At 35.0% G+C, this 26,864-nt stretch overlaps 1 protein-coding gene across 2 annotated transcripts in view; it reads right to left on the bottom strand.

The window, feature by feature from the left end:
- Nucleotides 1–9,729: 9,729 nt before the first annotated feature.
- Nucleotides 9,730–26,864, bottom strand: part of LOC114333980 (uncharacterized) — a 32,990-nt gene continuing 15,855 nt past the window's right edge. The window contains exons 3-5 of one of the 2 annotated variants that reach the window (XM_028283982.2): nt 20,424–20,694; nt 14,757–14,865; nt 9,730–9,875 (exon numbers count right to left, since the gene is read on the bottom strand). In XM_028283982.2, the coding sequence (XP_028139783.1) occupies nt 9,761–9,875; nt 14,757–14,865; nt 20,424–20,694 (495 nt within the window). In that variant the 3' untranslated portion in view covers nt 9,730–9,760. The remainder of the gene's footprint in view (nt 9,876–14,756; nt 14,866–20,423; nt 20,695–26,864) is intronic. The other variant, XM_028283983.2, reaches the window with a different exon arrangement.

The raw sequence follows: 26,864 nt of genomic DNA, 5'->3' as shown, positions 1-26,864 counted from the left end.
CTTCTGGTATATCGTCGGTGATGTGACAATATCTCCTATCTGCTTTTTCATGAATTTTGTATGAGACGCAAAACCATTTTTCGGGTCATCTCCTGTTTTCACATGTAAATTTGGCATATCTTGTAGTAAATAGATAGTTGAATTTACTACAAAACATGTCAAAAAATATCATGAAAATAGGAGGCGACTGTAAAAAGGGTTTTTAGTCTCTCTTACAAAACTCATGAAAAAACAAATCGGAGGTATTATGTCACATCAGTGACTATATCCAGGGAATATCCTATATAAAAAATATACTGTGAATGTCCAAAAAACATTCGTAGACATTCATGGAATGTTCCAAAAAGACATTCAAGGAATGTTTAAAATGCTGACAGAGGACTTTCCTGGGACATTTAGGGGACATTCTTGTGCTTTTGAGGACATTCCAGGAATGTTATCAATATCCTGTGTGTACATTCTACGAACATACATGGAATGTTTGGTGTTATTAGGGCAGGAGTTTCTATGTAACTTCATAATCGTCAACGAAACTTGGATCTACTGGTACTCACCAGAAACCAAGAAACAGTCGAATCAGCGGATATCATACCGCGAACGTGCACATAAGAAGGCGAAGACTGTCCTATCGAATGGGAACGTGATGACCAGCGTTTTCTGAAATTGATAAAGTGTGATATATATCAACTTACTCGAAAAAGACAAAACAGTCACAGGGCTTGAGTATGCAGCGTTATTGGGTCGATTCGACGCCGAAATGCAGAAAAAACAGAGCCAATTGGGAAAGAGAAAAGTGCTCTTCTACCATGACAACGCACTGGCTCACACATCCGCCGTCATCATGGCCAAGCTGGTCGATTTGAGCTACGAACTACAATCCTACCCGCGTATTCTTCAGATTTGATTCTCTACAACTTTTTTTCCAAACCTGAAAGAGCTACCGGTCGGACAGAAATTAAAGTCGAATGAAGAGTTCATCACCGCCACGGAAGCCTACTTTACAAACCTCGAGAAAACGTATTTTTCAGACGGGTTAAAGAAATTGGAGCATCGCTGCATCACGTGTATCGAGCTAAAAATAGTCTATGTGCAAAAATAAATCACCACTTTTCCAACATTTTCGTTTTCCTTTTTAAGGCTAAGTAATTATCGGTCCACCCTAGTAAAAATCCAGCCAACATAATGAATAGTTCGATAACAACAATATAGACATCGATAACACACAGTTAGTCCGGACAGTGTGGGTGCACTAGCTAGGAAAAATATTCTGATTCCATATTTTTACATCAGCTTACTTGAAAAAGTCCGCTTACAACAAAGTGTCCCCTTATAGATGATGTCAAGGGAAATTGATTTGTATAATTCTTTTGTCCGGATAAAGTGTTTTCGAATAATTAGCTCATTCTTAGCAACAAAGTTCCATAGTAACTTTTCTCTGGTTTTCGAGCTATTAACAATTTTAGGTTTGAAGAAGCGCAAAAATGACCATTTTCAAGGATCAATAACTCAGTCAAAAATTAATAGTTTTAAGTTTAGTGATCGGTAAATTAAACTGATTATTTCATTCGTAGGAGATTCTGGCCAATATGAAGCTATAGAAATAAAAATTAAAGTGATAATTTTTGATAATATCCCGTCGTTAAGCATTACAGCATTACGTCAGATGCCCTTCGTTACTATGCAAAAATGAACATTCAGTGACATTAATGACAATTAATGTTTTACAAATTCTCACAGAGAACACCAAGAAACACGTTTAAAAAAACTAGTAACACATATTCAGGTAAAGGTATCGATAAAATATTAAATACAATGATTTAAAAAGACAGCTTTATTCATGAAATAAACTCAAAAAATTACCCTCGATCTCTAAAATTATTATCGACTTGTTGCCCTCGTGCCACTTTGACATAATTTTACTCCCCTTCGGGTCGTGAAATTAAAACTGTCAAAGTGTCACTCGGGAAACAATTCAATAATTTTAGAGCTCTCGTGCAATTACTACTGAAAACTCCATTTTATAGTATCGCGGAGAGTTTTTGTCCTTTATTGCAACGCATTTTTTAATTGTTAGTTTTTTACCCAACCGAGTTACGCGACTGTTATAAATATGTATAATTGGTAAATGATCAAATCCATGATTCCACAATGATTCTCTCATTTCATCTACAAGGACCGTTTTCCTAATTCAGATTTCCCTTTTTTTTGTTCCACAAAACATAAATTCTCCTAGTGTTAATCAGAATTTTGTTTTGAAGTTATACTTCTTTAGGCGCGTTGGGTGCAAATTTATATGTGCGCGAATTCATCAAAAGTCTTGGTCCTGAGCGCAGCTCAAACGTTATACGGGCTCTGATTGGGTAATTACAATGACCTGTCAACAATTGTTTAATATAGAAGCTATGGGTAAACAAATATTGTGTATATTAGTTTTTATTTTTGTGAGGACAGAGAAAAAAGCAAGCTTATAATTATTGTAGTGACTTTTTAAATAGATTTTAAAAGCAACAGGTAATTATTGTAAATGTTTCAAGATTGTAATAAAAAATTACATAGGTACTCATCTTTTTGGAAAATGTATGTACCTATCTAGTAGGTAATGCTTTAATTTATATAAATTGAATACCAACAAAATTTCTACCATTCTTCATCTAATATAATATTGTTTTCGTACTCTATGTTTTGTTGTATTTTAATATTTTAATTCCACAAAAATCAAACTAATTTGATTAAATTTAAGACTTAGAAACAGTAAAACGTTCAGTTGGCCTATCTTTAGTTAAAAATTTTGCCAACAAATATTGTTCAGAAATAATTTCTTTGTGGCATTTTTCAATGTGTTTGTGTGTGTTTTATTCTTTTATTTTTGTAATTTTTGGTATTGTTTTAATAAAATTTTTTAGAAAGTAGTAAGTATTAAAATTAGTTTAATGTTTAAATAAAATATAAATAAACTGTTTAAAGTACATATTAATTTCGTTGGAATCATATAATAAAAGTATAACTTCTTACGTGCGTACAAAGTACACACACATTCTTTTGCTTCGGCAACTCATGGCCATTGGCATGGTAGGTACGGTGAATTTTTGCAGTTAGGTACCTAGTGTCATGTGTAGTGTGTGTGTTGAGTAAGTGTCATGTTACTTTGCAAAGTCGACGTCATTGTCTTTGCATCTTTGCAAAGAGACGCTAATTGTATCCGAACGTCTGCGGTCCCTCCGGTGAGTACCGATCCCACAAGGACAGAAACTATTTTCATTTATTAATTTATAATAGCTAATCAGAATTAAATTATGAAGAATTTACAAATTACTGATATCCTTCGAACTATATCCATTTTTCCATTACGTTAATTACAATTATTCCATCCAACTATTTACAATATATATGTTAAATAGGTGTAGAATGATTTTAAATGTTTTTTTAATATTACCAAGTTTTGAAATATTTTCGGTATGTCTCAGGAATGTTATCACGGGTATCAACTCCGCCTTATCTTTTCGTTTTAAACTCTAGTTACACTTGGACAGGAGACGTATATGTTTTATGTCCGTTATGTTTTTGTTCTACCTCTGAACGGTGTTTACTAGCAAGCAAGCAATACAGATAGGAATAGAGGCCTCACGCTGGCCTGCATTAATCGGGGTAGGATTTCGTGTGGGAGTGCACGTACCAAGGATTTCCATAATATTGTAAGCACTTTACTGATAGAGAGTCCCTACAGCACATCAGAGGGGGGAAAGTGAATGGTCTGGAGCATTGGGGCGGGGTGGAGTGATTCCTGCACACATGAGTTAATCCTCTTCGCCCCATGGAATTGTATTACCCGAATGTTATTTTCAAGGGGTGAGCAAGTCTCCCAGGCTGGATTAATCACTATTGCTTGCTTGCTTGCGAGCTGCACACTGCACAGTCACATCACTACGATAAATCGTTGTCGTGTATACCGGCCATTAATCGTGTCTTTGTCTGGGGCCTCATTAGGTTCTTCGCTGGCCTGTTTGGGTGGTTTTGTAGTCTTCTGTCGTATTTTTGAAAGTAACTGGCGATTTATTGTTTCACAGCCTTCATTTGAAGATCGCGATTGATGTATTCATTGGGCGTGTACCTCGGCACATTTGTGATAACGCGGAAGATCTTCGATTTTAATCTCTTCTGGATATCGATATTGGAGCTCGACGCAGATCCTCACAGTTGGATTCCGTAGCTTCATACTAGCTTTATCACTGAGCTTTATAGTAGAATTTTATTGTGAAAATTCAGTTACGATCTTTTTACTATTAACCAGTAAATTTTACTCAGTTTCAGACTCAACTGTTTTCTTTTCGCAAATATGTGTTTGTTCCACTTTATTATGTGATCAAAGTGCATAGTGCTAGTAGATATTGTACATCATCCCTCTGTTATAGTACTTAGTTATTTAATGAAACGGTTGGGCATGTACCTTTTCGATTAGTGAACGTTATATGTACTGCCTTTTTTATATGCTTTCGTTTACTTTAATTCGCCATGTTTGTCACTTAACTTTTATTATATCAAGACTGATCTGTAGCTCTTGGAAGGCGCCGTACGAATTTGAGTGAGTAGCAAAACTTGCTGTGTCGTCTGCATCTGTTGCTGTAATGATGTTTTGACTTGTAGGAAGATCTGCGCCGTGTAGAGGAGGTAGAGAGCTAGCAGGTCCAAGGACACTATCCTAAAGGTACTCGACCTTTAATTGGATGTGTTTCGACCCTATGTGTTTCGACGCGATATTACCTTCGTTAAGACATGCTGGTTAAGTAGTGATAAAATTGTGTGAAAAGATATGAATTTATTGGCCCTAAAAACACAAGATTAACAGTAAAATATTAAGATAGTCCCGTTAGAACTTCACTGTCGATGTTAGATAAATCCGACACAAAACAGTACTTATAATGTTTGCGTGAGAGAATGGGCGCGTTCACCAGATGCAACGTTGGCAATCAGTTTGCGCTTTATGCTTCTGAACGACTTGCTAACGTCAAACATGTTTGGAAAGCGTTCGCCATTTTTGCAAACATAAAATATTTAAGTTGAACTTTGCAAACGTGTTGAATATTGAAAAAATATGGCGGGAATTTAAATTGTATATATTGTGGAATATATTGATAAGGGTTTTATATATAAAATAAAGGCTACTGAAGACATTCTGTTACGTTATTATCTATTAAATAAATTTTCTTTTTTCCTTTAATAAAAAAAAAAATAAATTCAAAAACGTATTTATTGAGAAAATTTATTTTAGGTTACGTTCAAAACAAGCAAGCAAAATGTCAAATTTTAACCTAAACAACCAACCGTTCAGCTCGCTGTCAACAAGTTTAGAATCAAAGCGCAAACATTTGTGAACGTGTTTGCATCTGGTGAACGCAGTCAATGTTTCACTCTCCGAACTGCACTTCTTGGATAGGTAATGACGACTGCCTTTTTCGCATGAGGATATGTAAATATCAGTATAAGAATACGACGTTGCCACGTCATCAGAAAAGGCATTAAAATTAAAATAAACCAGAAGTGGACATAAACACTATGCAATGATCTTTTACTTTTACAAGGAAATAAATTTACAAAACTAAAATAATGCAATAAAGTGGTGAAATTAAGTACATTTTATTAGAAATTCATCTTCCTAAGGACCTAAAACAAATCAAACTTATCAACACACTACTGCTAAATGTCGATTTGTAACGTTCTCCGTCGTTTTCCGATTTGTCTATTCCTTCGATCCAACTTTTTATCGAATTACCTAGTTTTCTCTTTCCTTCTGGTTGCCATTTTAGTATTTCCTTTGGTATTCATTATTCATCGATGATTTGTATATTTTTAAACGTTAACAAAAGAGTAAAATTGAGACATAGTAAGGGTCTACATATCCATCCGTATCTATTATAGTGTACAAAATACTAACTAAAATAGTAAATTGATATGACAAATTTTTAATTTATACAGTTAAAATAATAATTCTTCTGATTTATGCATTTTATTCACTTTGATTTTTTTACTGGCACTGTATCTGTGTGGCTAAACGATACCATATTTTTCTAATCTTTTCTCAGACCACTATAATAAGAATCTTTACGAAGTGAATAAAATGCATAAATCAGAAGAATTATTCGAATTTAATAATTGGCCGTATCAATTTATTATTTTAATTGCGAATAAGCCACAAACTTCGCTTATTCCTAACTAAAATAGTAAATAGAGATAATAACAAAAGAATTATTTGTAAAACTAAAATAAGTATTCTTCTTTTTGCGTGTTTGCTAATGTATGCGTTTATAAACGTTTATAAACACGACGGTAGACCACACATTATAATGGTACCAACTAATGAACACACAAGAATATAAAGATACTAATAAACAATTTCTAAGCTGTTTTATAATATTTTTAAGTTCATTAATCATATTTTTTATTTAAAATATAAATTTATTAATAATGCTTAGTAATGCATATATTTGTATTTTTAGCTTTTCAGCAGATCCTGAAAGGCATCACCAAATGGGTGTTTTAATGAGTGGAACATGTAGAATATGTCAAATGACAGGAATTATGACAGGTGATAAATAGCAGTCTGATTTTTGCATGAGAGTTTAATCTCGGTTCGGAGAGTTTAAGTCTGTTTTGTCGGACAAAATAAATGTGCCCTTTTCGTGGTCTTACCGTTCCAAATTTTTAACCTGTTCCACAATTAAAACTACCCCTGTTACAGTGTTCCCATATATCAAAGTTTATCCGACTAGACACCCTTAAGTTATTAACAAATTTTCAGCTTGCTATTAATCAACTTTTTTTTCATACGCGGGATCCAGACCTATATGTTACACAGGTAATATGCTTAACCTAATTAATAATACAGTCCGTACAATATTGATACCGTTGCAATTCATTATTTACATCAGAGATCTAAGTTGACATTGTTTAATTATTTGATTAATATTCAATGTAAATAAATAAAAACATCAGAAATAGAAAACAAGAATTAAGTTATAATCTTACGTTAAGGTAAATAATAAAAACAATAAATATAATAAAACAAATACTTATTTGTTTGTGAAGAAGCTATTTCTTTGTGGCATTTCTGTAATCAACTATTCTAATTAGGGGAAATAAGCCACAATTTACTTGAAAAAATAATTTTATTAAGGTTTCTGCTTCCACATCCGATGTCAATGTCAAAATACAAAATATTATTTATTTAAATATTATTTAATATTTATTTTATTATTATTATTATTATTTATCCATATTATTACCTGTAAATAATATTTCTTCTGATTGTTAATTGTAAAGGATAGAAAAATTACCATTTATTTTAATTTTTTTTAGAATCAGCTGAGAGAAGTGGTCTACAATAAACAGGAAGGAAACGGAATATATGGCTACGAAAGGCAAAAGAAAGGTTTACAAAACAAATGTGACACATTTTTTTATAGGAATATCAGTAAATTACATTAAAAAAATGTATGAAAAGATTTTGTGAAATAAAAATGTTTATATTTGTCAAGGATGCATTATTTTGTATGTCCACATATCGTCAGTGATATGACAATACCTCCTATCTGTTTTTTCATGAGATTTTTAAGAGAGACTAAACACTTGTTTGGGCCACCTCCTGTTTTCATATATTTTTTGACTTGTTTTGTAGTAAATTCAACTATCTGTTTACTACAAAACAAGTCAAAACTTACGTATGAAAAGAGAAGGTGGCCTTAAAAATGTTTTTCGTCTCCTGCAAAACTCATGATAAAACATATAGGAGGTATTGTCACATCATTAACGATATATTTCAGAGAATGTCTAGAAAATATACTGTGAATATCGTACGAATATTCGTGGACATTCATGGAATGTTCCAACGAGACATTCAGTCTAAAAAATATACTGTGAATGTCCAAAGAATATTCGTGGACATTCATGGAATGTTCCAACAAGACATTCAAGGAATGTTTAAAATGCTGACACAGCACTTTCCTGGGACTTTCCAGGGACATTCGTGTGCTTTTGGGGACTTTCCGGGAATGTTTTCAATGTCCTGTGTGTACCTTCTACGAACATTCCTGGAATGTTTTGTGTTATTAGGGTTCTACCTTACGTATTTCTTTCTCTTATGGCTTTGTCTAATGTTCCATCGTTCAAAATATTTATACCTAGATATATTATATCGTCGTAGCAGTGCTTTATCGTGGTCATGATATCTAATATGAGACCTTTTTGATCTCAACCAAGTGTTCGATTTTTTTATTCACTTCTAGACATCATATTTAATAATCTTTAATTAATTTTCGGGCCATATAAGTAGTTTATATCGTCATAATCTTGAGCCATTATTACTTGATCGTCTGCAAAGTTACGTATATAGTATATGTATATAACATAGTATTGGTTATTGGTATCCCCATTGCTCTAAATTTTTGTTTCCATCTTTTTAAAGCACTTTCGACGTATGTTTTAGATAATATGGAGGACAGGCCACATCCTTGCTGTAATCCTTATGATAGGATGTTAAAATCTGTTCGCTAAACTCAGACGCATTTTTCTAGATATTTTAGTCGGTAATTTTGCCAATTTTAGTAAAATTGGCAAAAAATAATTACTAAATAGTTAATAATCACTAAATAGTTATTAATTTTGCCAATTTTTGCAAAATTGGCAAAAAACAAAAAAATTATCGACTAAAATATGTAGCCAGTTGCGTCTGAGTATAGCGAACAGACTATACAAAACTTGTTGTTATTTTTGTAATTGTTTTTATTTTTGTTATGGCTTGACTTTATAGTAGTTTTACGGCTTTTGTCAATTCTATATTAACATTCGTCCTTTTCATTGATTGCCACAGCTTCTTCAGTGGAACACTATCGTAGGTTTTCCGTGGGCAACGAACAACATAATATAGATGTGAATTTCTTGGTTCCGTTCCATCTTTTATTCTATTATCAGGGTTAAGGAGAAAATGTGGTCAATAGTGGATCGACCCGTAAAAAATCCTGCTAGTTATTGAGCTTCAGAATATAGATAATATTTTTGATCTTGCGCATAAAGATCAGTATACAAAAATTATTTTATATACATATAGGATAAGGAGACAATGAAAACTGTGTTTTATATTTTATAAAACATTAGTTTCTTTAACTAACATATATCATTAGAGAGAAAATTTTATATTGGTCGTAGAAAATCGGTAGCTTCGGTTGAACAATATGCTGACAGGTGACTGTATATAAAAGATAAGTATACAAAAACTATTTTATCTACTCTATCTGATATTATTATCTATAAGTTTTTAGTTTGTGAAAACTGTCATTATAGATAGCAGTGCATGAAGGATTTAAAGTGTGCGCGAAGTAACAATGCATTTTAAATGGGATTTATTTTTCGCACTGTTTTTTGGCACACTTTCATATAATCAAATACCCTTAACTTTCGCGTTGTCATGGTGATGACATGTGAGCAATAAATTACAACAAAAGGTTTGACAGTTTTGTGGTTTGAAAGAAGTTAGAATTTTTAAATATCAAAGTTCTAAACATTCTAAATGATTGTATGAAACTGTGCGTGAAGTACTTTTTGCGCACTTACTCGATGTATAACACAACACTCGCTACGCTCGTGTTCTAAACATCGCGCGCTTGCGCAAAAAGCATACTTCACGAACTATTTCATAATTAACTATTATATATATAGGATAAGGAGACAATGAAAAAAGTGTTTTATATTTTATCAAACATTAGTTTATTAACTAACATATATCATCAGAAAGAATATTTAATATTGGTTGTAGAAAATTGGTAGCTTCGGTTGAACAATATTCTGACAGGTGACTTACAAAGCATTGCTTAAATCGGTTAAAATTCCTAAAAAATAAATAAAGCTTAAAAATATGATTATTTACTTAATCATTTTCATATCCATTTAACATCCAGTTACCAAAATGCGTGAATTCAAGATCTAGAAGGTAGTATAAAATAATCCTATATTATATTTCTTTTCAACAAAATATAAAAAAAGAATAAAGGTTTTTATTGGAAATGAACAAATTGATAAAACAAGCAGCTAGCCTAGCTTAATAAGTTATAGAATATTTGCTCTAGTTTTAAATTTAAAGAAAATAAAAAGTACACTTTGCGTTCAAAAACGAAAATATGCCTTATATGGGGTTAACGAACGTAGAAAGAGGAAAGATTATTGGTGTGGAGCAATGGATGTACTGTAGAGACAAAACCATAGTAGTCTGCGTAAAAACCTATTATATGCTAGGTATTAGGGTGGTGCGAAAAAAGTCAAGTTGTTAGTTCCGTGTCGCTATAGTGCGCAAAAGTTGCGATTGGTAATTACAAGAAAAACAAAAAAATAATTATTCAAATCGGACTTTATCTTCCGATCCCGCAACGGGCTTAAAAATTATGAAAAAAAATGAAATTTTACCTTTTCTTCCAAAATTTTTATTTGTCCTCCATGTACATATTATTTATCGCTATGGTAAGATTTATTTACAGTTTGTATGGTTGAGTAATAAAAAAATAGTTTTACGCATTAACGAATATCTTTCGATCCCGCAAGGTCAATCAAAATCTATAAAAAAAATGAAATTTTTGATGATTTTGATAAATTAAAACATTTTTAGTTCTCATTTTTTTGTTACATTGTGCAGCTCTCTGCTTATTTAGATATTATATAGCAATATTTAAATAACCCAGAAATCACAACGAGGAGGTGGTTGCACTTCTAGCTCCACCCACACCCTTCTCTCCATCCAACCAATGACTGTGTGTTTTTTGCATTATTTACAAAGGTACATTTCTTTTTGATCTGCTTGTGTCAAGCTTTTAAACGCCAACTTTGTATTGTGATTTGGTGTTAAAATCTGGCAGCATGTAGCTTGATCTAAGTGTTGCCCTGATGAATCCATCTCTTGATTGGGACCCACGACCCACATACATTAGACGATGCAACCAACGTGACCAACTTTCCTCACCACTCGACAGCTTGCGGGTGGCATTGATAGTTTTGTACATTCCAGTCTGGCATGATGCAATGCAGGAACTTATATCTTCATTTGAAACTCTGCGAAGAACTGGTGGATACGATACATTAGGCATCAGACGATGCTTCTGTGACCAATTCTACGCACCGCTCGTCAGCTTGCGTGTGGCGGGGATAGTTTTGTACATTCCAAATTCCAGTCTGGCATGTCGCCTGACGTAATGCAATAACTTATGTCTTCATTTGAAACTCTTCGAAGGAGTGATGGAGAAGATAGTTTTGCAACATTCCTGTCTATTATTATTTTAGTGTAGTCCTGCGCTTCAAAACTTAAAGTAGGAGGAATGAAACTTCTAATACTTTAGCCCTTGGCATTAGTCTGTCCAGCTTTTAACGCTCTCCTTGTCCCTAGCTCTCTAATGTGTTTCCTTTCTCCCTACTACTTAAAATTTTGAAGCACAGGACTAAACTAAAACAATAGACTGGATTGTTGCAAAACTATCTTCTCCACCACTTCTTCGAAGAGTTTCAAATGAAGATATAAGTTATTGCATTACATCGGGCGACATGCCAGACTGGAATCTGGAATGTACAAAACTATCCCCGCCACACGCAAGCTGACGAGCGGTGCGTAGAGTTGGTCACGGAAGCATCGTCTGATGCCTAATGTATGTGGGGCCCCAATCAAGAGGTGGCTTGATCAGGGCAACACTTAAATCAAGATCCATGCTGCCAGATTTTACCACCAAATCACAATAGAAAGTTGGCATTTAAAAGCTAGATACAAACAGACCAAAAAAATGTACATATGTAAATATTGCAAAAAACACACACTTATTGGTTGGTTGGAGAGAAGGGTGTGGGCGGAGCTAGAAGTGCAACCACCTCCTCGTTTTGAGTTATGGGTTGTTTAAATATTGTCATACAATATCCAAACAAGCAACAGGATTTCAGAAAGAAATCAATTCGTGATAGAAGAAGATCAACTACACCCTTCAGAAGTCCACAAAATCATCAAGAAACTCAAAGGCCCCAGAGCTCCAGGACAGGAAGACATCCACAACATCGTCCTCAAGGAACTACTGAAGAAAATGATAGTACAACTGTACTACATTTTCAGGTACTGCCTTGAAAAAGCTCATTTCCCAAACAACTGGAAACACGCAAAGACGATACCTCTCCTGAAGCCAAGAAAAGATGGAAGAAGACCAGAAAGCTGCAGGCCAATTTCACTGCTAGAACCCTTAGGAAAAATACTGAAAAAAATCATATTCAAGAGGCTCATGAAACACGCTGAAAGAAGAAGAATCATCCAAGAAGACCAATTCGGATTCAGATAAGGAAAAAACTGCGAACTACAACTTGCAAGAGTTGTCAGCGACACCAAAATCAGGTTCAACAGAAAACAGAAAACAGGGATGGCAATACTGGACATCGAAAAAGCATACGACACGGTCTGGAAGAAAGCACTTATCTTCAAAATGGACAAGGCTAGATTACCACATCATATTGTTAATATTTGTGATACATATTTAACTAATAGAACTTTTCAAGTTACAGCTGACAAAAAGATGTCCAGGATACAACAAATTCAGGAAGGGATGCCACAAGGCAGTATTTTGTCTCCTATTTTGTATAACATTTTTGTTTCAGACTTACCAACAGATGCAAGAACCAATACAGCTTTGTATGCAGATGACACAGCAATCTACACTTCAGGCAAACAAGACAGAAGAATAGTCCAAACTTTAGAAGGCCACTTAGAGAGGATTTCAGAATTCACGGATAAATGGAAAATCAAGATCAACGCGGAGAAGACACAGTTCATCATCTTTACGCAGCAAAACAACCCATCCCAAGAAGAGCTAACGATGAGAGGAAACATCATACCAGCCACACCATCAGTGAAATACCTAGGCGTCCACTTAGACAGAAGATTGACCTTCCATCTGCATACAAAGCAAATTAAGAAAAAAGCCACACCCATTAAAAGACTAATTCTGCCTTATATTTTCAGGTTATCTCCATTGTCAAAGAAGAAGAAGATTCAACTTTACCAAGCATACGTCAGGTCAACAATGTTATACGCTGTCCCAATATGGAGCTCAACTACCAAATTCAACTGGAAGAGACTAGAAGCCACCGAGGCGTCATGCTACAGGATAATAGACGGCGCAGCATGGCAGGACCGGGTGACAAATGCAACCATCCAGGAAAGGCTCCAATATACACCACTGAGGGAGGTGGCCGAGAAAAGGACTCATTACTTCTTCCACCAAGCCACAAGAAGACTCCTTAGAACCAGAGACATCCTCGAGAATAACAGGATCCAGAGGATGATCAAAGAACAACATCGTCTAATCGACCATATGATCAGACAATAGCCAGGTGGTTGCAAACCGGTCAGGAAAGTAGGTACGGAGCCAGAAAAACAACCTACAGAAGAAGACGTCCAGGATACAACAAGTGGAGAATCAACGCCGAAAGGATGGAGTTCAAAGGAAGTGGTGCACTCGCGGAACATTTAGAAGAAAATAAAGTATCTTAGGAATGAAATGTATATATTATTAGGGCAATAAATGTTTTTATTTTTTTATTTTATTTTATTTTATTTTTATTTTTATTTTTTTATTCCAAACAAGCGAAGAGCTTCACAATGTAAGAGAAAAATAAGAACTAAATGTTTTTTAATTCATCAAAATCATCCGAAATTTCATGTTTTTATAGATTTTGATCGACCTTGCGGGATCGGAAGATATTCGTTAAAAGAGTAAAATTATTTTTTTTTATTACTCATCCATGCAAACTGTAAATAAATTTTACTATAGCAATAAATAAAACGTACATGGAGGTCATATAAATTTTTTTGAAAAAAAGGTAAAATTTCTTTTTTTTTTCATAATCTTTAGGCCCGTTGCGGGATCGGAAGATAAAGTCCGATTTGAATAATTATTTTTTGTTTTTCTTGTAATTACCAATCGCAACTTTTCCGCACTATAGCGACACGGAATTATCATCTTGACTTTTTTCGCACCACCCTACTAGGTATCCAAAATTAAGAAAGCTTAAACATAGACCAAAGTAAAGTCATCAAAAAGGAACAGCGGCTTGCCTCGATCTTTTCCTTCTCTAACAAGCTAGAAGGGACACAGCAATTTGCATCCAAAGTTAGTTCGTGGAAGCTACAGTTATAGGTGTTTTAGTTGAGATAAGAAAAGGAGTTCGAGCCTAAGAACTATATGTATAGCAGCAGAGAATTGTAATTGGTTCCCGTATTATCCAGACAGCATAAGATTTATCTGACTCAGCTAAAATACTAAAATTCCTGCCCAGTGTAACGAGCCCCAAAATTTTTAATTTGCGCAATATGAAAGCTCATAAATAGCTCGCATTTGTTTTTTAATTTCAGCAAGTGGGGAGGGGACAGCTCAACAGGGGTAATTAGGTTTCATCTTTCTCAAGGACAGGTAAATACCAAGAGGCACTTAGGTGCTACTACCGATTGAGAGAACCATGTGCACGGTTTTATATGTATGCGCATATTGCTTGTAGCCCCTAAGGATATGAGCCACGATTCTTCTTTTTAGGGCCTGCTTCACTAATCACTTTATGTGACATTCTATTTTCTTTCCTACCTTTTTCTTCGCAAGTAAGTCAACCAACTCTAAAGCAGAAAGGTAACATTTATTTTTGAGTTTCCTATCAATAATAATAAAAAATCAATATTTATTAGATTTTACTTTGAATTTTACCTGCAGGGGGCTAAAGTATTTGGTAAGTTAGTTATAAATTTGGAACATTCATTTGAAACGGTTCTGAGTCCTTGGTCCCAACATTTTTCTCCTTCAAATTTAAATATGCCTAAAACGTAAAAGATATTAACAAAAATATCAATTCAATTAGAAAAATAGTAAAAACCGTTTAACACTCTTCCCGCTTAATTATTTATTTTGCGAAACTCATATTGCGAAGCTCTTAGAGCAGCTGAAGATAGAGACCAATGGAGAAACATTGTTAGGAATATTGGAAGAAATCACGATCCTCGGTAATGGGGAAACGACAGGAGAGAGAGAGAGAAACTTTGTTAGTTGTCCATGTATCTTTGCCTGTATTCGATTATCGAAGTAGATGTCTTCGATGGTTTGTATAATATTGATTGGTATGTTTTTTCTATACAGTAAGTGTAAGACGTCTTCGACGTGGATGCGATCTTAAGCCTTTGTCAGATCTCTAAATCATCGATATGCTGGTTTATTGTACTCGATAGCCTTTTCAGTGATTAGTCTTAGTACAAATACGGCGTCTACGCAGGACTTCCAGATCTGAATCCCTGTTGTTCATCTGATAAAGTTATTAGCTTATTGATTTTATTGGTTAGGAATTTTGTGGTTAGCCTAAGTGCGGTGTTCGGTAGATTTATACCTCTATATTTGTTGGGGGTTAGTGAGCTTGGAGAGGTAGTACCTTTGTATCGGTTTGACTGAACACTGGTCCTCACAAGCTCACAGGGCTAGATGAAGCGAATATAGCTCTTCCAAGTGGAGCCTTAGCCTCTCTCTAGTGAAGACCGTAATGCGTGGTGAAGAGCCACATCCTACACGAGGTGCCCCTGTTAACGCAGAACATTACGGATCTAGACCGGAAGGTCGATAAATATTCCTGAAAATGGTAAGCAGCATTTCCAGTACCATGTTGGGGCGTATGGAAATTTATCCAGGACCGACCTAATATTGGATAGTAGGAGGCAAGACTGCAGCAGTTTGATTGGCTTCTATACTGCGACTCACCAACCCGTTCGGCAAGCGTGGTGTTTTATGTTGCCAACATCCCCTCAAATAAATCGAAATGTCAGATTTTAAAACAAAGACGAAAAGACCCCAGGTGAGTAGGATAAATCCAGAGTCTCACACTGATTTATCAGTGTGTCCCAAGGATTCTGGGGGGGACAAAAAACTGACGAAACGAGAAATACGAAAACCCTTTTCATTCTACGTTGCCACCTATAATGCCAGAACTCTATTGTCAGAAGAAAAATTCTTCGAAATGGAAGATGCAATCAAAGAAATTAAATGGGACGTAATAGGAGTCTGCGAAATACGACACCGTGGTGAAAACTTAAAGACGCTGAAATCAGGACACCTCTTCTATAGCATTGGCTCCGAAACCGAATCAGTTGGAGGGGTCGGTTTCTTCATCCATAAAAAACATAAGAAAAACGTAGTTGATATAAAAAGTGTGTCTACAAGAGTTGTCTATGTAACCCTAAAGCTCAACAATAGGTATAAACTGAAAATTATCCAGGTATACGCTCCAACAACACAACATCCAGACGAAGAAGTTGAAGACTTTTATGATGATATATCTGTAGCTCTAAAAGACACACCCACCCACTTTACAATCCTGTGTGGGGATTTTAATGCAAAATTAGGCCTTAAAGAAGACGAAGCAGAGACATCACTAGGAAATTTTGGAACTCTAGGTAGAAATGAGCGGGGAGAAACACTCTTAGGCTTTTTGCTACAGAATAACTTGTTCCAAATGAACAGTTTTTTCGTTAAAAAGCTACATAGAAGGTGGACGTGGGAAAGTCCTGATGGTAAAACAAGAAATGAAATAGATTACATTATCAGCGACAAAAAAAAGATTATCACAGACGTGAGCGTCCTAAATAAATTTACTACAGGAAGTGACCATCGAATGGTAAGAGCCACAATAAAAATAGACCTCAAAAAAGAACGAAATCGTTTGATAAAAAAGAAAACCTTGCAAGCCTGGACTCCCCCATTAAATATTGATAAATACCAACACCATATAAACGCTGCTTTGGAAAGAAATACAACTTCAGATGAAAGTATAAATAACTTAAATTAAAACATAATTAGAGCCATTGAAGAAAGTCAACGAAAAAACTGCCCAAAAAAGAAGAGAGATGAAAAAATAAGCCCAGAAACTAGAGAACTAATCAAAACGCGAAGTAAAATGAGAGAAAGCGAAAATACTGAAAAAAGTGCGTTAAGAGACATCAACAAGAAAGTGTCAAAGGAAATCAGAAAAGATCTAAGGAAGTATAAAACTCAAAGCATCCAGAAAACCATAGAAGAAAATAAAAGTTTGAAAGTTTTACGAAGGAAATTGACCAACGGAAAATGCGAAATACATAAATTAAAAAATAAAAACAGCGAAATAACATCCAACAGAGAAGATTTACTAAATATCGTAGAAGAATTTTATTTGGAACTATATAGGAGCCAAAGGCTGAATCAAAATAATCTGAGGGAAGCGGCTTCAAAGAAAATAAAAAACCAAGGCTCCGAAATACTACCAGAGATAACCACTAGCGAAATCCATCAAGCACTCAGAAAAATGAAAAATGGAAAAGCACCAGGTGAAGATGGAGTCGTAATAGAGGCCATTAAAAACGGAGGCCACATTCTTATAGGTAAAATAAAAAATCTCTTCAACTTATGCCTTCATCAAAAGTCGATACCTGAAAAATGGAAAAACGCAGTAACAATACTTTTGCATAAGAAGGGAGATAAGACAGATTTAGAACATTATAGACCCATTAGCCTGCTAAACCACTTATACAAACTCTTTACAAAAGTAGTGACATCAAGAGTAGAAAAGAAGCTAGATTTTTACCAGCCAAAAGAACAAGCTGGATTTCGATCAAACTTTGGGACAAACGACCATCTGCAGGCAGTCAAGTTACTAATTGAGAAGTCAATAGAATATAATAAACCCCTTGTCCTAGCATTCGTGGATTTTCATAAAGCCTTTGACACGATAGAGCTGGATAGCATTTTAGAAGCTCTAAATGAATGCCGCATTGACTACCGTTACAGTACACTCATCTATAATATTTATAAAGAGGCAACAATGAGTGTTAAGTTACATGATAAAACCAAACAAATAAGCATAGAACGCGGCGTAAGACAAGGCGACACACTCTCGCCAAAACTATTCATAACTGTTCTGGAATATGCCTTTAAGATGCTCAACTGGGACAATAAAGGGATCAAAATAGATGGAGAAAAGTTAAATCATCTTCGTTTTGCAGATGACATAGTCCTTATAACTGATGACCTAGGAGAAGTAAAGAAAATGCTAAATGAGTTAGACGCTATCTGCTGGAAAATAGGCCTGAAAATGAACTTTTCTAAAACTAAATTTATGACTAATCTGATTCCTAGCGGGCAGCTGATTATACGCGAACAAGAAGTAGAACTAGTGGAAAAGTACATTTACTTGGGTCATGAAATTAGAATTGGCAGAGATAACCAAACATGCGAAATAAAAAGAAGATTAACTCTTGCTTGGGCAGCCTACGGAGCTCTGAGAGACATATTTAGGAGCAGTATACCGATCGGTTTAAAAAGACAAGTGTTTGACCAATGTGTGCTACCGGTAATGACATATGGAGCAGAGACACTGACTCTAACCAAGGCAACAGCGTCGAAAATGCGGGTTGCTCAAAGGCGCATGGAAAGATCCATGCTGGGCGTAACTCTACGGGATAAAATAAGAAATGAAGATCTCAGACAAACAACCGGTATCGCAGATGTTGTAGAACGTATCACCAGGCTCAAATAGAACTGGGCAGGACACGTCGCCAGGCTGAAAGATTCAAGATGGGCACGAAAGCTGATGGAGTGGAGACCAAGAGAAGATAAACGAAGTAGAGGAAGGCCGCCTACACGATGGACAGATGATATCAGGCGGATTAGTAAAAACTGGCAAAAATCAGCACAAAACCGTGAAGTGTGGAAACAATTGGGGGAGACCTATGTCCAGCAGTGGACGTGAATTGGTTGGATGATGATGATGATGATGATGATGATTTGTTGGGGTCTTCTTTGTCTCCTTTCTATCCTGTTATGGTGATAGTGACAACTTAACCTATCAAATGGGTAATATCAAATAGAAAAAGATATGAACGGTTGGGAAAGCGTAAGTGAGAATGATCAAGACTAGAATATTCAATATTTAGAAAGTTTTTAATTGAAGATAAATAAAGAATATACTTGTTCTCATTTTTTCTTTAAACGGTCTTTCTGTGAGAATTCTAAGGAAACGGAATTTAAGGAATATTAAACTAGGTTTCATTTTTAGGTACCAATTTAAAAATATTATTGTTGTAATTTACCCTGTAAAATAAATATTTCCGAAAATCGGTCAGGAATTTGGACATTTTTAACAAGATTTTTTAAAGAAACGTTCGATATTTCCTGATTCTTAGCCGTTGCCTGGAAACGAAAAATAACTATACGGAAATGTTATTTCGTTACTGTAAGGAAATTTTTTTTTCTATGGATGCTATACAATGTGCAACTTCTCTCACTACTTACATACATTCAAAACGAATAATTTCTCAGGCAGTGAGAAAAGTCAGCCATTGCAGTGAGAAATATTTTTTTCTCACGGGTTCACCGCCGGTTTACATACATATGATCGCCATTTCCATGGTAACATGCACAATACAAACACAATTATTTTTGTCAAACAAAATGTGTTGTCAAAACTTATCAAGAATTACCCTTTATAAGACTGTTCAACTCTGAATTATAATGTTAAATAAATAAAGTATATAAATATTAAGAATACTAAATACCTATGTGTATATATGTATTTTATTTCAATTTAGGCATATAATATAACTAAAACCACCTAAATTATTTAATTTTGAAATTTTATCTCTTGACAAAAACGCATCCATAGAAAAAGTACAGTGTACAACACGAGAGAAAATGGCATATTTCTCTCTCGCTTGATTTGCGGCACTCGCCTCGTGCCTCGTCAACAAACTTCTGCGCTCGTGAGAAATATGTATTTTTTCTCTCTTGTGGTACAATATAATATTTCTTACAACAGATTCCGAACTTTATAATACTGCCAGAAATAAGCAAATGCGTCAAATTTGACAATTCAATATTTTTGTTTCTATAGTTACAAAACCTGTTTTTCTTGCCATCATGAATATTTGAGCCTAACTAATATGTCTATTAATTTGAAAATTTTAACATGTTTATTACAATAATGTAAATGTATCTAAAAATGTAAAATTCGATTTTCGGAAAAATAGTATGTATACCTTGTACGAAAAGCCACATTCTGTATTGCTTTGTCTCGGCTTGCGCCTCGAGGGCAATCTGTACATCGTCCGGGAATGTTAAGCTTTTCCTACTGGGTACACAATGTAGGTATGTACTATTATTTTGTTTTAATTTTGTGTAATAACGTATATCCGTTTGTTCCTCTTGTCTTAGTTTTGTTCTTGTTTTGCACATAGTATGAATGGCAGTGTCTTGCAATAATTTAGTTTTTGTTAATGACTATAAAAATGTTGTATTGAAAATTATTATACAATATTTTTTACAAGAAACTTGATTACAAGAAATTAAGACATTATGAATACTTACGTGCAGCTTTCTGACCATTGTCTTCACAAAGCTTAGAAAGAACCTGCTCATCTATTACTTTCCATTTTTTAAGAGCTTGCCAGAAATCAGACTCAAAGCAAGGTTTTAAATTATCCATGGGTTTCTCAACACAGTCTGTTAAATTTGAATTAATCGAGCATCTGTTTTCTATAAACTCAGGTAAAGGTAAGTGTTCTTGTGCATGCGAAAAATATAGTTTTAGGGCATCCGGGTCTTTAATCAAACATGTGTTTATATGGCCTGATATATCCTATGACAAAAAACGAAAAAACAAAAATAACATTAAAACCAAAACTTGAACATTTCCAAGTCATTCAGGTTATATGCCCATAACAGATATCCCTGATTAAGATATTGACGAAATTTACAACAAGATAGAAAACATCTGGAAGAAAATCCTGCAAAAGGAGCTAGTATATATTATTATAGATTTAAATGCCAGATGGGAATAACTGAAAGGTGAAAAAATTTAAAATAAATCACATTTGAGAGATATTGACGGATCATCCAGCTTACGTCATAGAAACAACAAAAGCCTTCGTCTTCTACAGTTTGTCAGTGAAAACAAACTGGTGGTAAAAATAAACTTAATAAATACCTTTTAAGCAGGCTATCAACGTGGACTAGTCCAAATAAAGAAAACAAAAATCAAAGCGGCTACATCCTTGTGCGGAAAAGATGGAGAGGCTCAGTATGTGTGTATTCACAAAGAGGGGAAAGTAGGGTGGGCTGAAAAAAAAAGTTTTTAGATATAAGAATTCTAGTAGCGCAGAAAAGTGGCGCATATGCACGCTAATCACGGGAAAAATAATAAAAAAATTCCTGATTATATTCATCAGATCGCGTAAAGGGCTCAAAGTTTTAGAAAAAGTTAAAAAAACCATTTGTTCAAAAATCTCTAAAAAATATTCAAATATTGTTAATCAAATTCTAACAGCGTGGAGAAGTTGGGGAATGGTACGCCAATAACCAGAAAAATACCTTAATTATTGCTGATTATATTCTTCAGAACGCGCATAAGGGTTAAACTTTAGAAAAAAGTCAAAAATCTGTTGATTTCATAACATGTATTTAGACAAACATATTTAGACAAACCTTGCAGCTCTTCGCTAATTTCAGCAATAACCATTTGCTGAAATGATCCAGAACTCACCAGCACGGAGGTGGCTGCAAATTGAGTTCCACCCACACCCTACCCAACCATCCAACCAATTTGGGCGTGGGGCTCTAACTTATGGGATTTGCCTTGAAATTTTGTTTAGTTTCAAAAATTGGCATCATAGCCCTAGATTTCAAAGTAGCTCTTATATACCCATCTCTGTTGTGATGTCCGCACACTTTGCCTGCTGCTTCCGTCACTAGCTTGACGCATCTCTCAACAGCTTGAGTGTGACGTGGGTATTTTAAAAACTCAAAGTCTGGTATATTTTCGTCCGTTATGAGAGATGAAATTATCTCTGTTGTCATCTTCTCTATTAAAGGAGGTGGTGTAAGTATACATGTATTCCAATCTATCAATTCGATATAGTCCGTAGCATTAAAATTTAGTATGGGAACCTTAAATGTTCTAACACTTTCTGTCGTCGTCTTCTGATTCTTAGACTTAAGCACCCTCCTGAAACCTAATTCCTGGATGTGTCGTCTCTCATCTGTTACCATCGCCAACAGCATGTTCTCTGGATGACAGAAGTACTCATTTCTAGCGATGACAGGATCGATAATATTTTTAATGTTGTCTGGAAAATTTCTTGTAGTTTCCACGACTTTAAATATGTGTTTGGGCCCGTATTTCACTGAATTATATTGTTTTATATCAAACCATACAGGAGCATATGTCATCATAATATAATCCACTAGTGTCTTTAACTCTCTTGAAGGACTTGTTTGGGAGATGTATAGTCTTAAAACACGGTTAGCACATGTTAACCAAGGGGAGTGACTGATTGGCCGAGGATCTTTTACAGCAAGTTCTGGTTCACAGTGTCCGGTCTGGATTGCTTTTACCATGTCCAAAAGGTACAACTGGTCTTTACTCAGATCTTTTTTTGTAATATTTATACTTTCTGATTGGATTGGTAAGTAATCTACAACAGGTTGTTTCTCACAAGCACGCAGCTGTTTTCCAATGATCCCAGAAAATGATGTAGGTCCCGCTGTTTGACCATCCAAGTATTCAAACAAGTGTCTGAAGGGCAAATCTTTGAAGTGTAGTAAACAAATAAACCACTGCACTGGACGCTTAAGCTCGACTTCAATGGAATGTATGACGCCACTTTTCCAACCGGTATTTATAACCGTGCCATCACATCCGATTGCTTCTACTGAAGTTATATCAAAATCATTATCATTTAAATTTTTAAAATAGATTTGGCTATTTCAATTCCTGTACCGTCATTTGACGTTACGTGGCCAATGAACTGGTAACCTGGTTCACTAATTTATTGAAATGTGTTCCTCTTTTAAAGTTCTTCGATACATTTTGTTTCCTACCTTTTCTTGCACAATAGTTTCATCTTTTCTACCATCAAAGTAAATTCCATTTAGCAGTCTTGACTGATTTGCTTCTTCTTTCACAGTTTGGCGAGCTTTCTGCTTTTCTCTTCTTTACTTATTTTTGTCGATAACTTTGGACATGTTCAAATCTGATACAATCGCTAGATCATTTAGAACACCAGAAGCTATAGCAGCTGTAGCTCTGTCAGACACACCATATCTATCGCTTAATAAGGCAGCAGACGGCAATTTACAACGCATTTGAGAGGTTGACGTTCCTGGCTGCGATAAATTGGTTTCATTGTTTCTTTCTTTAGGTGGCTTTCGAGTAGATCCTGTTTTATTTGTGTCAATATCAGTATCAGGGTAGGATTCTGAAGTTGTTACTTCTTGTAACGTACGTTGTTTCCTTCTTTCGTCTTTTAACTGTATATTTAAAGTTTCTTTTCTATCCAATTTAGCAATATATCTTAATCTAGATGCACACTGGTCAAGTAGAAACCTTCTTTCAATATTTGGGACCCTCTTTATTTTTTCACAAATACAGTCAATAGCTATGGGACAATCACACAAGTTTGCAGTTTTTCCACATACACAAGTAAATGTCATAGGACACTTGCAGGCTGCAATATCGAACATTTTAGAATTTGCTTCAGCTACAAAAGCCTCAAGGCGTTTCTTATATGTTTCCTTTCTATGGTCCCGGTTGTAAGATTTCCTTAAACGATAATATTCATCATGGTATGAGTTGATCATTTGCACAATTCGTGTGTGAGTAACCACTGGAATTGACGCTTTACTGTATATTAACTCTAATTGAGAAGCAACAGCATCTGCTATAGGAGAAAATGGCATTTTTTTCTTAGAATTTTGTGATATAGTAATTTTATACCTCTCTTCAAAGCAACACAATAGAACGTCCTTGAATGTTGGCAGCATTGCGCCACTCAGTTCTTTTGGTATTCCAAATAACGGGTAAAGATGAGATTGTCTCGTAACAATTATACTTTGCTGACCCGCCATTGTAATATTACACAAAATAGATCTGTATTATAATACCTGTAAGATCTGTCGTTAACGCACACAAACACGCACATGCACGATCAGTCGATCACTCTTATAAGAATCACTAGCACAGTACACAACTAACTTGCAGCGCAGTAGCCGACAGAGACTGGCGCACCAAGGTCCAGACACAATGCAATGGCGTGCAGGCTATTTATACCCATAGTTTAAGCTCTTTGCGTGATCTAAAGAATATAACCATGAATATTTTATGTATTTTTCTGGTTATTGGCGTACCATTCCCCAACTTTACCACGTTATTAGACTTTGATTAACAATATTTAAATACTTTTTACAGATTTTTGAACAAATGTTTTTTTTTACTTTTTCTAAAACTTTGAGCCCTTTGCGCGATCTGATGAATATAATCAGGAATTTTTTTATTATTTTCCCGTTATGAGCGTGCCTGTGCCTTATATCCAAAAACTTTTTTTTTCAGCCCGCCCTTGGGGAAAGGCTCAGTCCTAAACGTAAAAGCTATGCCTGGAACGGTTCCATGACATCTCGTAACGCGAGAGTTTGTAACCGAACAACTGGCAACGGACAATTCGTAACAGCGACAGTTCGTAACTATAAAAATTCGTAACGAACCATTCGTAACATCTAAATTGAATTATTCTGTTTATTTTTGTTATTTCATATTTCGTGCATTTCATATTTCGTGTTTCAGAATATAATAAAGGTATTTAAACCAAGTATTAAAGTATTAAAAGCCATCCCTCGTATCAACTATAACTGTTGATTTCATATATAAACTTTTAAAAATATTGTTAAAAGTGTGTATTTGTATATACTTGAATATTTGTTTGTGTTTAAAAACTTTTAATATATTCTGAAACACGAAACATAAAATGTGTTAAACATGTTTATCCCGGTACTGACTCGTTAAATTAATAAACATAATTTTAATTATAACTGTAATAACAGTTAGTTTTCACGTTAACAAAAATAAACAGAATAATTCAATTTGGGCGTTACGAATCGTCCGTTACGAATTTGTATAGTTACGAACTGTCGCCGTTACGAAGTGTCGTCGTTACCAACAGTCGCTGTTACGAATTGTCCGTTACCAGTTGTCCGGTTACAAACTGTCGCGTTACGGCATGGAATATACGCTGGATCACATAATGGTCTGCTAAAAATGAACTACAGGCTCAAAAAATCTGTTTAAAAGAACAAACATTGGATGCCAGAGGAAACACCAGAATTAATTAGCTATGATGAAGCATACTACAAAAACGTAAAACAACACTAAAAAATCTGAACTAAGCAGGAAATTAAATCGTATGTGCATTAGAAAAAAAAAACAACCACAAATAACGTGTATCAAGACCTGGAGCAACATGCAAACCGCCACGAAAATTAAAAACCATTTCTTCTTCTTTAAGTGCCATCTCAGCGACGGAGGTCAACAATCATCATAGCGATTCGGATTTTAGAGACTGCTGCTCTAAAAAGTTCATGTAATGTACCTCCCTACCATTCTGTCAGGTTGCGCACCCACGATATCCTGCGTTTCCCTATGCTTCTTTTTTCTTGAATCTTTCCCTGCATAATGAGTTGGAGCAAGTTGTATCTCTCTCCACGTGTAATATGTCCGAGATATTCCAACTTTCTTTTTTTGCTTATTCTCAAAAAACTCATAAAACTCAAAAATCACAAAAAATTTTGTATTCAAAATTTCCAATTCTTTATTCATCTTTCTCAGAATCTTTTTGTTTGTGACGTGTTCTGTGCACGATATTTACACCCACAGCTCGAATGATTCTAGTTTTTCCCTTGGTGCAGCATTCAAAGTCCAAGCTTCCATTCCATAAAACAAAGTTGAGAAAAAATAGCACCTAGCCAACCTACATAACCCTTAGTTCCAACTTCAAATCTCTTGTACATGAAATATTTAAAAAATTTAAATATTTTGCCAGAAAGTACAAGCCACCCTTTACAGCCATTCGAGTCTATAATGGAGAAGTAAAATGGGGATCGAGAGCACTGAAGAGACCTGGAAAAATAACTGCACATAATTATATAAAGATACTTCATAAGATTCATCAGTCTCATACCACAAAAACATGCAATCGCAGAACAGAATCATTTTACGAACTGAACGAGTAAAGGCTCTCAACAAACTAGGAAACCCCTGAGATCGACGACATACCAGTAGAGACTCTAAAAGCAATGGGCGGGATTGGCATATAATTATGTAATGCTGCCTATTCTTCTTCTTCTCGTAGCACTGTAACCCGAGGTGGATCGTGGCTGACTATAAAAGTCACTTCCATCTTGAACGGTCGTACATATTAATTGATACAATAGACAAGTAGATAAATTTTTCTCAAATCTGATCATATTATCTTATTTCTCCATTGTATTTATATAACATATTACGTTCTAAGGACCTTCTTACTGTTGATCCTTTCTAAGAGATTAAATTGGTAACGCGTTATTATGTGGTATATGGACTTGGCCAGCTCATCTTATATGTTGGTATTTATTGTGTTGAACTACGTGGCTAGCCCTATGCATTTGTTTGACCTTGATATTTTTCTCATTTGCTATTGGTTAGTATTCGAGTCCTGATAAGATCCAATGATTCTTCTTAAACACCTTCCTAAACACCAGCGTTATCTTTCCATTTTTTACGAGCTTTTGTCAGCATCCACTTTTTAATCCATACACGAGCACCGGGAGATTTGCAACATGATCTGAGTCATAAGTGAGTGGCCTGATGAGTGGTGCGAATCAAACATTATCCCTATAGATTACTCAACTACGTTCATCGATGTGAGTCAAGCTTTTGACAAGGTGTGGCATCAGGGACTAATCTATAAACTAAAAAGGGACCTACACCAGAACATGTATGGC

The sequence above is a fragment of the Diabrotica virgifera genome, chromosome 4 (genome assembly GCF_917563875.1).
Source record: "Diabrotica virgifera virgifera chromosome 4, PGI_DIABVI_V3a".
Classification (NCBI taxonomy): Eukaryota; Metazoa; Arthropoda; class Insecta; order Coleoptera; family Chrysomelidae; genus Diabrotica; species Diabrotica virgifera.
Note: the sequence above shows the minus strand (reverse complement) of the source record. Positions and strands in the feature narration are given on the sequence as shown.